Below are 13,892 nucleotides of genomic sequence, written 5' to 3' on the forward strand. Positions count from 1 at the left end.
GGGAAGTAAATAAGGAGGTGCATCTTTATTTGCAAGGTAAAGGATAAAATATGGGACCTAGTTTGATATTGTGAGCCATTAACCAGATGGACCCCAAACCACAAATCATATGCTTGCCCATGCCCCGTGCAAACTCTACCCCTAATACTGGGTGAAAGCTTCAGGCTAGAGCTAAGCATTCTGAACAAAACATTTAATTAACAAAAAAAAATTACAATAGCAGAGAAAATAATAACAATAAAGAGAAATTAGAAGAAGTGGGAATCAGGTTAGAAAAAAATGCAAAGGCCTCGGTCTCTAGGAGACCAACACTCCAGCTGAGCTGGACTTAGCCCCAGCCCCATCTGAGTTCTCCTTGGCTCCTGGCTTCTCGTCTTCCCCCATGAGACGAATATTGTGCTTTTCCCGGAATTCATTTAGTTCTTTTCCCTTTGCCTGAAGCTGCTGTGTCAGTGTCTCAATGATCTTCTGTATCTAGAGGGCAAACGACAGGGATTATGTAAGGATTTCAGGACTCCCTTCCCCCATCTGTTACAGACTATGGTTGGGGGAAGTGAAGGAGTGATGATACCTCTAACCTCAACTTTAACCAAGTATTAATAGTAGAGCCCAGACACAAAAAGTATTCCTTTCTTTAAAACAAGGTTTATAAGCTGTAGTATACGTAAGAATCACCTGGGCTGCTTATTTTTAAAATGCCACTTCATGGCTCCCATCCCCAAAGGTTCTGAATCAGTGGGTACAGGAGAGGGTCCGGGAAGCTGCATTTTAAATTAGTCTTCCAGGTGATTTGGATATACGTAGCCATGGACTACACTGTGAGAAACTCCACTCTAACCACCTCCCCTCCCCCAATTCAGCCAGAAAAGAGGCATAGTCAGCAACTCCTTTGTCTAAGGAGTTAGCCGTAGCATAACTAAAGAGCATAGGCTGATAGGCTATTTATGCTGCCTTCAACACGAGTTCCTACCCACACTTTCCTCCCCCACATTCCCTAAAGCCCTGGCCTCCCTTTCCTTACTCCTTGGTTGCCCAGAGCATCTACGCAGGGATTCTTGCTCACCTGCTCCTTGTTGTTCTCCAAGGCAGGCAGCACCTCTTTGACAGTCCGCTCCACCAGTACCCCTCCAACCATGCGGTAGCACTTGCGGGTCTCATCTACCTCCTTCAGAGTATCGATCACTAGGCTGAGGTAGGAGGACAAGGCAGGATCTGAGAATTCAGTCCCACTCTGCTGCAACCCTCTCTTACAAAACGGCCCATCCCCCCCCCAAAAAAGGGGCCCATCCGACTCTCCTGTTGTTTGCTTCTCCCGGCTTCCTCACCTGTGCTCATTCAACTCCATCTCCAGCTCAGCTGCTTTGGATGCCAGGCCACGCTGTTCCTGCCGAAGGCGGTTGAAGCCAGCGATTACCTAAGAAGGTGAGAAAGAGATAAAGGTGAGAGAGGGGACAGTGGAAATGGCAGAGGGTCAGCATAGGATAGCAGGCTTTACAAAGATGCAGTAGTAGACACCTATCTTGGAAAAGGAGTAGAACATTGCAGTTTCTAAATTAAGTCTGGAATTCCATTCACCCAACACTGAGTGCCTACGAGGGGTGAGATACTTGCTAGGCCATCTTGCAGCTTAGTTCGGTGAGGATTAGGCATTTGTTACATAGGAATGGGGGCGGAGAGCTACTGGAGCACCTACAGTGGAGCTTAAACTTGCAGGTAAAGAGGGATGTCAGGAAAGGCTTTGTAACGAGTAACTTTTTTTAATTTTATTTTTGGCTGTGTTGGGTCTTTGTTGCTGCACGCGGGCTTTCTCTAGTTGCGGTGAGCGGGCGCTACTCTTCGTTGCGGTGCGCGGGCTTCTCATTGCGCACCGCAACGAAGAGAAGTGGCTTCTCTTGTTGTGGAGCACGGGCTCTAGGCGCGCAGGCTTCAGTAGTTATGGCACATGGGCTTAGTTGCTCCATAGCATGTGGGATCTTCCCGGACTAGGGCCCGAACCCGTGTCCCTTGCATTGGCAGGCGGATTCTTAACCACTGCGCCACCAGGGAAGTCCCATGTAACGAGTAACTCTTGTTTGGGTCCGCCCAGCAGCCCTCCCATTAGGCAAGTGCCCCTCCTAATTCACTGGGGTTCTTGTGAGGCTACTAATCACAGGGCCCTTGCTCTTTGACCACAGGGGCAGTGACCTATATTCTATACTATAGGAATTGAATTTGGGGTAGAGACAAACAGGTACAGAAGGCAGCTGGAGCTAAGACACCTATAGTTGTCCTATAAAGATGGTCCTCCATTCCTATTCCTAAAATCCCCAAAGCTGCCCTAGTTATTGAACTCTGTGTGGCCTAGTTGTTTAATGTTCCTTTTCACTGTGTTCAATTCTGTGACCTACCACCGTCCTTCTAAAACACTCTTTAAAAAAAATAAATAAATAAGTTGCCCAAAGCCTGCATCTGTAGCCTCTAAACCCTAACTGATACAGGCTTCCTGAGAGATAATGCCTTAACTGAAGCCTGAAGGATGAGAACCTGGGGGTGGGGGTGGGGGTAGTGGTACAAAAGAAGCATAATAACACACATAAAGACCCAAAGAAGTGATTACCACCAGCTTCCTGTTCCCCAGAAACTGAGCAGAGAATTGAACAGTGTGAAAATCAGACAGGGTACTACCACCACCACCAGCATCACTTCTAGTATGGGCTCTGAGGGCTGTATTTGGAAAGACAAAAGACCAGGTTTCAAGTTTTGCCTCTGCCACATTTTGGCTTTATGAACTCTGACAGACTTTTAGCCCTGTTCATTCAACCCTGGCTACACATTAGAATCACCAGGGGACCATTTTTAAAATGTGAATAGTGGAGCCTCAGAACAATTACACAATCACTGGGAGTGAGGCCCAGGCCTCAGTATTTAAAAAAAGATGTCCCATGAAATTCTCATGTGCAGCCAGAACTGAGAACCACTGGGTTAATGTCTCTGAGCCTTAGTTTCCTAACCTGTAAAAGGGGATGATACCTACTTCATAGGGCTGTTGTATCACGTGAATGAATTAATGTGAAACGGCTTTGTAAGCAGTGAAGTGCATTAATTACTATTATGACCTTCTCTCCAAACCCAAAGTGTACCTTGGACCCTCCTGGTCCACTGAGAGCAGTGAGCCCATTCATTCAAACCACTGCCAAATCTCTCACTCTCATTTACATCATCTCTAGTCTCACTGCCATCACTAACTAACCACCTCATCTTTGCTAGGGTCCCTTATCTCTAGCTCTTTCTCTCCGCAAGATTCATATACAGCTAAGATAATCCAAATGACTGTCCTGTACCACCCCTACAGCCTTTCTACTGCCCAATAAATGAAGGAATAAATTTGACTAGGAACTTGTCATTAGAGCAACTTGTTTCCTTCTCCCATCCATCATCCTTTCATCTCAATCCGCTTCATCCACTCATTTCAGCAAACGCCTTGGAAATCTCACTCATCTACAAGCTGTTTTTCCTTCACCTTCATTGCCTATATCAAAACTATTCCATTTATAATTAGCATTTTCTCCACTGTCAATGTTACAGATCAAAATACTTTCCTCTAAGAAAATTCCACAACTAAACTAGACTCTAGATGTTCTCCTAGCACCCAAATGACATCCACTCTTCTGCATGTATGTCGTATTTAACACACACTAATGAACGCAGCTTAAATGTCTAAAATTTCTGAGGCCTGAACTTATTTTCCTTAGTAATTAGTAGGAATCTACTTTTCAACCACCAATTTAACACTATAGGCAAAAAGATTTTAATTCCAACTTTTCTTCAAATACTTTTGCTAATTAACAACCCCTATTTCCTCTTGGTCCAGTTATAGAGTTTATTACAACACCAAACTAAAGTAAATATATCTAAGTGTATGAGTTATCCACAGTTGTTATGGAAAATTTCAGCCACTGATGCACTTGAAGAAAATGAAATCTCTTAGCAGCTAACTGACAACTAACTTTTAGTTAAACGCAAAATAAGCTGATATTAACCTGCCATCTCTGAGGTCTGCCAGGTAATGAAGACAGAGAGGCTATGCTCTATTCCCACATTCTTCCTCCTAAAATACAACTTACTAGTGGTTTTCTCCCCTATGGCTTGACCTAATTTTCCTTCCCTTTCCCTTATTTCGTGTTCTCCTAAAGCAGTCTGGCATGAGTAGGGATGGCCAGGTCACTGTTGACTCTCTCAACCCTATTAAATCATCTAACATATAAACATCCCTGCTGAAAAAGAATCCAATTAAAATACCAACTATTTTTCCTTTTTTTTTCTTTTGGCAGTGCGGCACAGCATGCGGGATCTTAGTTTCCCCGACCAGGGATGGAACCTGTGACCCCTGCAGTGGAAGCACGGAGTCCTAACCACTGGACCGCCAGGGAATTCCCTATTTTTCCTATTCTAAAGTAACTTCAAGCCTTACAACCATGCAGAGCTCTTTACATTTTCATATTTGGCATGTACAAATAATTTTACACAGGACACAATCATCTTTTTTTTGTTGTTCCCAGTGATTAAGAATCCACCTGCCAGACATAGAGAATGGACTTGAGGACACGGGGAGGGGGAAGGGTAAGCTGGGACGAAGTGAGAGAGTGCCACTGACATATATACACTACCAAATGTAAAATAGATAGCTAGTGGGAAGCAGCTGCATAGCACCGGGAGATCAGCTCTGTGCTTTGTGACCACCTAGAGGTGTGATATAGGGAGGGTGGGAGGGAGGCTCAAGAGAAAGGGAATATGGGAATATATGTATATGTATAGCTGATTCACTTTGTTATACAGCAGAAACTAACACAACAATGTAAAGCAATTATACTCCAATAAAGATGTTTAAAAAAAAAAAGAATCCACTTGCCAATGCATGGGACACGGGTTCAAGCCCTGTTCTGGGAAGATCCCACATGCCACAGAGCAACTAAGCCCGTGTGCCGCAACTACTGAGCCTGCACTCTAGAGCCTGCGAGCCACAACTACTGAGCCCGAGTGCCACAACTACGGAAGCCCACGTGCCTAGAGCCCATGCTCCGCAACGAGAAGCCACCGCAATGAGAAGCCTGTGCACCACAACAGAGTAGCCCCCGCTCACTGCAACTAGAGAAAGCCCGCCTGCAGCAACGAAGACCCAGTGCAGCCAAAAATAAAATAAATAAGATAAACAAGTTAAAAAAAAAAAGTTCACACACACAACTGTAAAAAAAAAAAGTCAAACTATTTCCACTTGATTTATTTTGGTTTTCTTTTCTTTCTTTTTTGTTTAATTGATACCATATCATTTTGATAACTTTGGGGAAAATCTACAATCATTACATTTATCCCCAAAAGGTCCTTTGGTCTTCTCATCTACATGATATTTACTCTTATTGGGTTCAATGGAACAATAAAAGAGGTAGAGAATTATGACTGGATGCATCTGGAAAAGCATTTTCTGGGCTATTGCTGCACTAAATATCTTCTTTTCAGTTCAGTGCCCCCTTTTCTGACAAACATACTCAACTCTAAAAATTTCTCCGACCTTATCAAATGATGATTTGACCATCGTCAAATGATGATTCTCATCCCTTCTCTTCATCAAATATTTTAGGACTAGTCTACATGCACTGCCTCCACTTCCTCACCTCCCAATTCATTTTATTTATTTATTTTTTTGGTCAGGCCATGAGGCTTGCAGGATCTTAGTTCCCCAACCAGGGACTGAACCTGGGCCATGGCAGTGAAAGCACCGAGTCCTAACCACTGGACCGCCAGGGAATTCCCAAGTTACTTTTTTGTTGTTGTTACTTCTCTTTTTAATCTAAGTTTTTTCAAAAAAAATGGAGATATCTGCCTCATAGGATGTTGAGAGGATTCATTAATTACATCAAGGACTTAGGACAATATCCAGCATACAACAGATTGTCAATAAACAGTGCCTGCTATTATTATAAAACACCTCCCCCTAAATGTCCTATGGATACCTTAAACTCAGGTCATTCAAAGCTGAATTTTCTTTTACTCCATTTTAAACTGCTCTTCTTCTTGTCTCCCCTATTTCTGCTAGTGACATGACTCTAGCCTGGTAGGAAACCCTGGTTTCATCTTTGGACACACCCTTATCCCATCAACTGCCAAATTTATTGCCTCTACCTCAGCAATTTTTCTTAGGCTTACTGACATCACCCTAGTTGAGGCCTTCATTACCTCTTGTCTGAACTACTGCAACAGTCTTCTAAATTATCTCCCCATTTTTGGACTCTCCAAATCCATCCTATACATTGTTGCTAATTTAATTCTTTTAGCACTTGGGTGACATAGAAAAATATTCGTGATATATTATTAGGCTTAAAAAGCAGATTACGGGGACTTTCCTGGTGGTCCAGTGGTAAAGAATCCGCCTTACAATGCAGGGGCCGGGGGTTTGATCCCTGGTCGGGGAACTGAGATCCCACATGCCAAGGGGCAACTAAGCCTGCACACCACAACTACTGAGCTCATGCGCTTCAGCTAGGGCCCACGTGCGGCAAACTACACAGCCCACACACCCTGGAGGCTGCATGCCACAACTAGAGAAGAGAAAACCCACATGCCACAACTAGAGAGAAGCCCGCGTGCCGCAACTAAGACCCGATGCAGCCTAAAATAAATAAATAATAAATAAATCTTTTTAAGAGAAAAAAGCAGATTACCAAACAGCAAATAGTGTATAATACTAATTTTATAAAATTAAATATGTAAAATATACAGGCCCTCCCTTTCCATCTACACACACATATACAAAAACATAAAGGAGGGGGGAACCTCTCAAAGGATATATTTCAAAATGGTAAGAATAGTTACCTCTGGATAGTAGGATCATAGGTAAAGTAGGATCATGGGTAATTTATTTCTTATTTTGTACTTCTTGTGTTTTCTACAATTTCTAAAATGAATGTGTATAATTTTATGTAATAAAAAAAAATTAATAGTATAACATATACCCTTCTATGTCTCCCTCACTGCTTACATTAAAAAGTCCTGAATTCTTTGTCATGCAAAGACTCAGCTTGCTTTAAGGACTACATCTTTCTAACTTATAACTCATGATTTAGCTAAACTAGTCACTGCACTTCATGTCAATGTATGCTTTCCTCATAGGGTAAGATCTCTTCTTACCCTATTCCCTATATTCTATTTCTACTGTCACCTGTTCAAATTTATCCAATCCTTCCGGCTCAGCCCAAATATCTCTAATAGGATTATGGTATAAAAAATAGGTCTGTCTGATGCTCAAGGCCCTCAATTAAAAGCCCTGCTCTCCCAGTTACTGACACTGAGTAAGTTAGCTAAAGCCTCCGAAATTCAAACATCCTGAGGACAATACTGCTACTTCAAATGGCAGTAATTAAGTAACAGAAGATAAAACAAGTAAAGTGCCTAGCTCAATGTGCCACTTGCCTCCATCTTGTCTATATGGCTCAAATTTTCACCAGTGATAAGTATAATATTTTTTACCCAGTGTTCTCTCTAGAACACAAACAAAGGCCAGAGAATGTTAAGCAAGGAAAGCCTCAGAACTCAGTTACCACAATTCTTCAGTCTCTTTCGAGGGCTTCTTTTTCTCTACCACCCCTTAACTATTAGTTTCACTCCTGTTCTACTTCTTTGTTCACTTTCTGTACAAACTGTAGGTGATTTCATCCACAGCCATGGCTTTGTCTACCATCTATAAACTTATAATTCTCTAATCTGTATCTCCAACTCAGATTTCTTTCTGTAACTCAAGATTATAAATCAAACAACCTGCTAAATGTCTCTACCTGGATATCCCACAAGAAACCCAAATTCAAACTTATTTTCTCCCCAAACCTGTCCATCTTCCTACATTCCCTGTGGCACCATCAAAAACAGAAACCTGAGGGACATCCTAGATTCCTCTTTTATCTCTTTTTCTCCACGTCCAAGTCTTGCAGTCCATCCCAAACTTTAAGTCCACCTGCATCCCAAACATGTCAGGCAGTTTCATGCCACAGTGTTTTTAAACACATTATTCCCTCTACCTAGAAAATTTCCTTCTTTGCTTGACTAACTTCTCTCATCCTTTAGAATTGAGCTGAAGGATTATCATTTTTACAAAACAAAGTAATTAACACTTATTAAGCACGTAGTATATTCCAATCACTGTGCAAAACACTTTGTATGCGTTGTCTAGCCTAATAATTGAAATACAGTGAGGTAAGCACCATTACGTTTCCACAGAAGAAGACCAAAAGAAGTAACTCATGGGAGGTCATATATAGGTAGTAAAAGGTAGAAATGTGATTCAAATACAGATCTATCTGAACCCAGTGCACTCATTACACTCTTAGCCACCCCACTATACCACACTTCCCTTTCCCACCCACCCCCCAATCTCATAATCTCCTGCTTAGTTAGAGGTCCCTCCTCTAGCTGCCATTAAGAAGGCCCGTGAGGAACATTATAAAACTTACTTTTTGGCAACCTAATCAAAAAATGGGCAGAGGCCTAAATAGACATTTCTCCAAAGAAGACATACAGATTGCCAAGAAGCACATGAAAAGCTGCTCAACATCACTAATTATTAGAGAAATGCAAATCAAAACTACAATGAGGTATCACCTCACACCAGTTAGAATGGGCATCATCAGAAAATCTACAAACAGCAAATGCTGGAGAAGGTGTGGAGAAAAGGGAACCCTCTTGCACTGTTGGTAGGAATGTAAACTGATACAGCCACTATGGAGAACAGTATGGAGGTTCCTTAAAAAACTAAAAATAGAACTACCATACCACCCAGCAATCCCACTACTGGGCATATACTCTGAGAAAACCATAATTCAAAAAGACACATGCACCCCAATGTTCATTGCAGCACTATTTACAATAGCCAGGTCATGGAAGCAAACTAAATGCCCATCAACAGACGAATGGATAAAGATTTAGTACATATATACAATGGAATATTACTCAGCCATAAAAAGAAACGAAACTGGGCCATTTGTTGAGACGTGGATGGATATAGAGACTGTCATACAGAGTGAAGTAAGTCAGAAAGAGAAAAACAAGTATCGTATATTAACGCATATATGTGGAACCTAGAAAAATGGTACAGATGAACCGGTTTGCAGGGCAGAAATAAAGACACAGATGTAGAGAAACAAATGTATGCACACCAAGGGGGGAAAGTGGCGGGAGAGGGGTGGTGGTGGGATGAATTGGGAGATTGGGATTGACATATATACACTAATATGTATAAAATAGATAACTAATAAGAACCTGCTGTATAAAAAATAATGTAAAATTCAAAAAAAAAACCTGTTTGCTTTGTCTTTTCTCAAATGAGTCTGTGTTAACTTGAAAACAAGGTCTATTTCATTTATCTTTTTCCCTGTACCCAGCAGAATGTCTGACACATGGCAGACCCTCAAAAAGTATTAAGTTCCTTCTCCCTTGCCTTTTTCCCCCTAAGTCAGAAACTATCTCTTCTTTCCTCCCCAAAATTCCATAGCACTTTATATCTCCCTTAGATATATTTCTGCCTCACATTAACATTTTGTATGTCATATTTTTCCCACCAGACTATAAGCTCTTTGACTGTAGGGGTCAGTTTTAAAGATCTTTATGCAAATACCTCTGCCTATAGTAACTGTTCAACAAATAACTGATAAATGAAACTATAATTTAAAAAGCTGTTGGTGGGGCTTCCCTGGTGGCCCAGTGGTTGAGAGTCCGCCTGCCGATGCAGAGGACACGGGTTCGTGCCCCGGTCCGGGAAGATCCCACATGCCGCGGAGCGGCTGGGCCCATGAGCCATGGCCGCTGAGCCTGCGCGTCCGGAGCCTGTGCTCCGCAACGGGAGAGGCCACAAATCATAGTCTCTCTGCAAATAAAGCACTTTTAAAAAGTTTTTTAAAAAAATAAAAATAAAAAAAAAATAAAAAGCTGTTGTTTTGACTACGTTTCCCTATTACGCAGATTTCTTCCCACCCCTAGTAAACACTAGCCCCACTATTAGCAAACCATGGTTCCCAAGCCACAAGGGGCTTTTCTGATTAATTTATCAAACGTTTCCCGGTGCTAGGCAAGGCACTAGGGGAAATGCATGCTCGGATTCTTAGTAAAGGATTTCTGGTCTCTAAAAAAAATTCAATCTAGTAATGACTCCCGAATCAAAATAGTATGAAACACTAGACTGTTCGAGTATGTGAGTCACGTGTCTCTGCAGAGCGATGACGATTTTCAACGTGGTTTCAGGGTCCAGTAACAGACTACACTCCCAGCCGTTGACTAATCCCCTGGGATTCGTTAGAAGCTGCCTTGCCCAGCCATACCCTGTTTGAAGGTGCGGAGGAAAATAGGGAAAGTGACCACCCATCTTTCCTCAGACTTGCGCATCCTCCCAGACCCTGCTTCTCAGAGCTTTTCTATCCCCCTGGCTCACTCAACACCCCGAGGGGGCGTGGCTTTCACCTACCAATCCGCCTACTCTCTCCCCGGGGGCTCGGCTAGCTTCTCCAAGGACCCGCCCCTCTCTGGGTGGCCACGCAAATGTGGGACTGGAGTAAAGGTCTGCACCAGCCACAGGCTTCCCTCGTTCTCACATCGACTCCGGACCCAGCCGGGTTGCCCTCCTTCGCGTTCCCTGCTCCCCACCTGGTCTGCTGACACCGTCCCCTTCCCCGCGCCGCTCCCGCTGTTCTTGCCAGTGCGACCGCTGTTCTCCGCCATCTTCACCGCCTGCTGGGCTTCCGGCCTGCGTAGCTCAGCCCACCCGCCCTGCGTCACGTCCGGTCTCGGAGTTACCGCCCTCTCGCCCCCGGCGACCCCACCTCCCGGCCGCTCTTCGGTTCGGATCCTGCGAATCGTTTTGGTCGTATCTTCATGTAGGACCTACTACCTATCACAACCGCTGCGGTGACTCTCACCTGCCATGCTTTAACTTGTGCAACAGAGACGCTGCCCCTGGGAGAGGCGGGGAAGAACGGGTTAACTGGAGAGTGGGGCGCGGGTTGGGCCCTGGGTGATGAGGAACGAGGGAGGGTGAACTTCCCCTCAGAGACTCTGGTGGGGGAAATATGCTTTGCGTCAATAAAACTGTGCAGGTGCACAGTCAAGAACAGAGGCTGGGAAAACCAAAGAAGGATCTTGGAGATGACTTGTGAACTGCGGAAACATTTGAGGAAAGAGGCTTCAATTTAATGTGAGATCAAAGCCCTTTCCTCCATCTTCCCACTTTATGAGCTCTTCCGGTAGCCCATAATTACTTATGGTACAGAGTGTTTTGAAGACTTGGGGGGTTTTACAGGCGGGGCCCTGATTCAGCTTCACAGTATGAAGAGAGAAGTCAGAGGATCTTAGAAATTTATTGCTTGAGAGTGGGGTTGGTGTCCTGATTTCTCACCTTCTTCAGGTTGGGCTTCATCATCAGGCCTCCTCACCAGCTCCTGTCCCTTTTGTGTCCTGGACTCCGGATACCTCGACTCTCAGTACTTTGTGCTCAGCCCAGGTAACATGTTTTGTTGTGTTCTCAGTGCCTGGCATGTAGTAGATGCTCAATAAATGTTAAATGTATGGATGGTGGGAAACACTGGGGTGCCAACTATCACAGAACATTTGATCAGTGGGTCATTGTACCATGGGTCACTGTGCCCTGTAAGAGCAGATTCAAAGGAAAGTCCAGCCTTCCTGCCTCCCCATTTTAGCCTCTTATCATTAAACTTGGGTTTCCCCATGCTAGTCAGTCTGAGTCCTGCCTGTGCCATTTACAGACTCAGAGCCATGGCTGTCTCCTCTTCCTCCTGGGAACTACCCCTGGTGGCTGTGTGCCAGGTAACATCGACACCAGACAAGGAGCAGAACTTTATAACATGTGCTGAGCTGATTCGGGAGGCTGCCAGACTGGGCGCTTGCCTGGCTTTCCTGCCTGAGGCATTTGACTTCATTGCACGGAACCCTGAAGAGACGCTTCACCTGTCTGAGCCACTGGGTGGGAACCTTTTGGGAGAATATACCCAGCTTGCCAGGTATCAGGGAAAGGGGGAGGGAGAAGTAGTTTCTTTCTGGGTAATGTCCCAGGATTGCCAGATATGAGGGTAGAGCCTTGAGAAGAGTTGTCAGTGTCCCCTCCCCCTCAGGGAATGTGGACTCTGGCTGTCCTTGGGTGGTTTCCATGAGCGTGGCCAAGACTGGGAGCAGACTCAGAAAATCTACAATTGTCATGTGATTCTGAACAACAAGGGTGAGACTCTTCAGCCTGCCTCTTCTCAGGCTCTTCTACCTAAGATTCTCCAGAATTCTGTGTTGTTTCTCAACTGTTTCCTTGGCCAAGGGTTTTAGGGGCGTTTGTATTTCTGTTCCTAGCCTATAAGCTACCTCCTCTTTGGGAGGAGAGGAACTAAGCTGGGCTTCTAGAGCACCAGCACTGAGCACTCTTTCTCCCTCTTACTCAAGGGTCAGTAGTGGCCACGTATAGGAAGACGCATCTGTGTGACGTAGAGATTCCAGGGCAGGGGCCTATGCATGAAAGCAACTCTACCATACCTGGGCCCAGTCTTGAGTCTCCTATCAGCACACCAGCAGGCAAGGTGGGAGTTGTGAAAGGATGAGGGTGGGAGAGGAACAAGAGGGAGGGGAATAGGAATATTTTGAAGTGGTAGTAGAGGATAGAAAGCCCTAAGGAGTGCAGTAGCGGGGTTATGGCCAGATGCTGTGACAAACAGGGCGGGAGACTAAATAGGCTGTTTTCATTCCAGATTGGTCTAGCTATCTGCTATGACATGCGGTTCCCTGAACTCTCTCTGGCATTGGTTCAGGCTGGAGCAGAAATACTTACCTACCCTTCAGCGTTTGGATCTGTTACAGGCCCAGCCCATTGGGAGGTAAGAGGACACCTCTTTAGAACATAAGGGCCTTCTCTTACCTCATTCTCCTCCCTTGGCTCTACCAGTTAAAAGATTTTCTTCTCCTTCCCACCTAGTGGGAAAATTCATTTCCCCAGATTGTTGCCTCTCAGAATAGTTAACATAGTAAATCGTTCATAGGCAATTATCAGAATGGTCACAGTGGGTAGATTGGCCTGTAATGTCCATGGCCTATCACTTCCCTACTAGCTGCTACCTGTATTTAAGTGAACGCCTATCTCCTCCATCCCCAGGTGTTGCTGCGGGCCCGTGCCATTGAAAGCCAGTGCTACGTAGTGGCAGCAGCACAGTGTGGACGCCACCATGAGAAGAGAGCAAGTTATGGCCATAGCATGGTGGTAGATCCCTGGGGAACAGTGGTGGCCCGCTGCTCTGAAGGACCAGGCCTCTGCCTTGCCCGAATTGACCTCAATTATCTGCGACGGTTGCGCCAACACCTGCCTGTGTTCCAGCATCGTAGGCCTGAACTCTATGGCCATCTGGGTCACCCACTGTCTTAAGACTTTTGACTTCTGTCCGTTGAGACCCCCATTGTGAGCTGGTGTTGCTATGACTTGTAGGCAGGACCCAGGTGCAGCTCCCCTCACTTGGAGAACCTTGTCTCTCTTGCTGCAACACAGGCTCAGCTTCTTGGGAAAGAAGAAACTTTCACCTGAGCTCAGATTTCAGTTTCAGAAAGGTGGAATTTTATATAGTCACTGTTTATTTCATGAAAACTGAAGTTATGCTGAGGGCTGAGCAGCACTGGCAATGAAAAAAATATAATAATCATAAAGTCTGTGTCTGGATATCTCTTTTGGGAGCTGAAAGGGGAGGTGGTATTGTACCAGCTGGACTAGACTCCAGTTCTAGGCCTCCTGACTCATTCAACATGCCTCCCTATCTAAATAAAAGTGCGACACTCAGTGCATGTCCCAACCCCATGCTCCCAAGCTTGGGGGTGGGAGTGGGGATAGAGGATGGGGA

At 44.7% G+C, this 13,892-nt stretch overlaps 2 protein-coding genes across 4 annotated transcripts; one reads left to right on the forward strand and one right to left on the reverse strand.

Annotated features, from left to right (window-relative positions):
- Positions 1–172: 172 nt before the first annotated feature.
- Positions 173–10,781, reverse strand: PFDN2 (prefoldin subunit 2). The gene is made up of 4 exons (XM_027095250.1): positions 10,660–10,781; positions 1,326–1,414; positions 1,064–1,187; positions 173–474 (listed from the first exon to the last, which is right to left on the reverse strand). The coding sequence occupies exons 1-4, from the start codon at positions 10,732–10,734 to the stop codon at positions 298–300; spliced, it is 465 nt and encodes a 154-aa protein (XP_026951051.1). The 5' UTR covers positions 10,735–10,781; the 3' UTR covers positions 173–297.
- Positions 10,782–10,788: 7 nt separating this feature from the next.
- NIT1 (nitrilase 1) lies at positions 10,789–13,706 on the forward strand. Of its 3 annotated transcripts, none has more exons than XM_027095235.1 (7): positions 10,789–10,889; positions 11,417–11,512; positions 11,775–12,029; positions 12,141–12,244; positions 12,457–12,590; positions 12,759–12,884; positions 13,160–13,706. In XM_027095235.1, coding segments are annotated over exons 1-7 (984 nt in total). In that variant the 5' UTR covers positions 10,789–10,887; the 3' UTR covers positions 13,427–13,706. The 3 variants fall into 3 exon arrangements, with proteins under 3 accessions (XP_026951036.1, XP_026951037.1, XP_026951035.1); XM_027095236.1 differs by having other exon boundaries at positions 10,816–10,920; XM_027095234.1 differs by having other exon boundaries at positions 10,836–11,206.
- Positions 13,707–13,892: the final 186 nt, after the last annotated feature.

This window comes from Aethalodelphis obliquidens, unplaced genomic scaffold (assembly GCF_003676395.1).
Source record: "Aethalodelphis obliquidens isolate GAN/ISIS:26980383/991018 unplaced genomic scaffold, ASM367639v1 scaffold90, whole genome shotgun sequence".
Classification (NCBI taxonomy): Eukaryota; Metazoa; Chordata; class Mammalia; order Artiodactyla; family Delphinidae; genus Aethalodelphis; species Aethalodelphis obliquidens.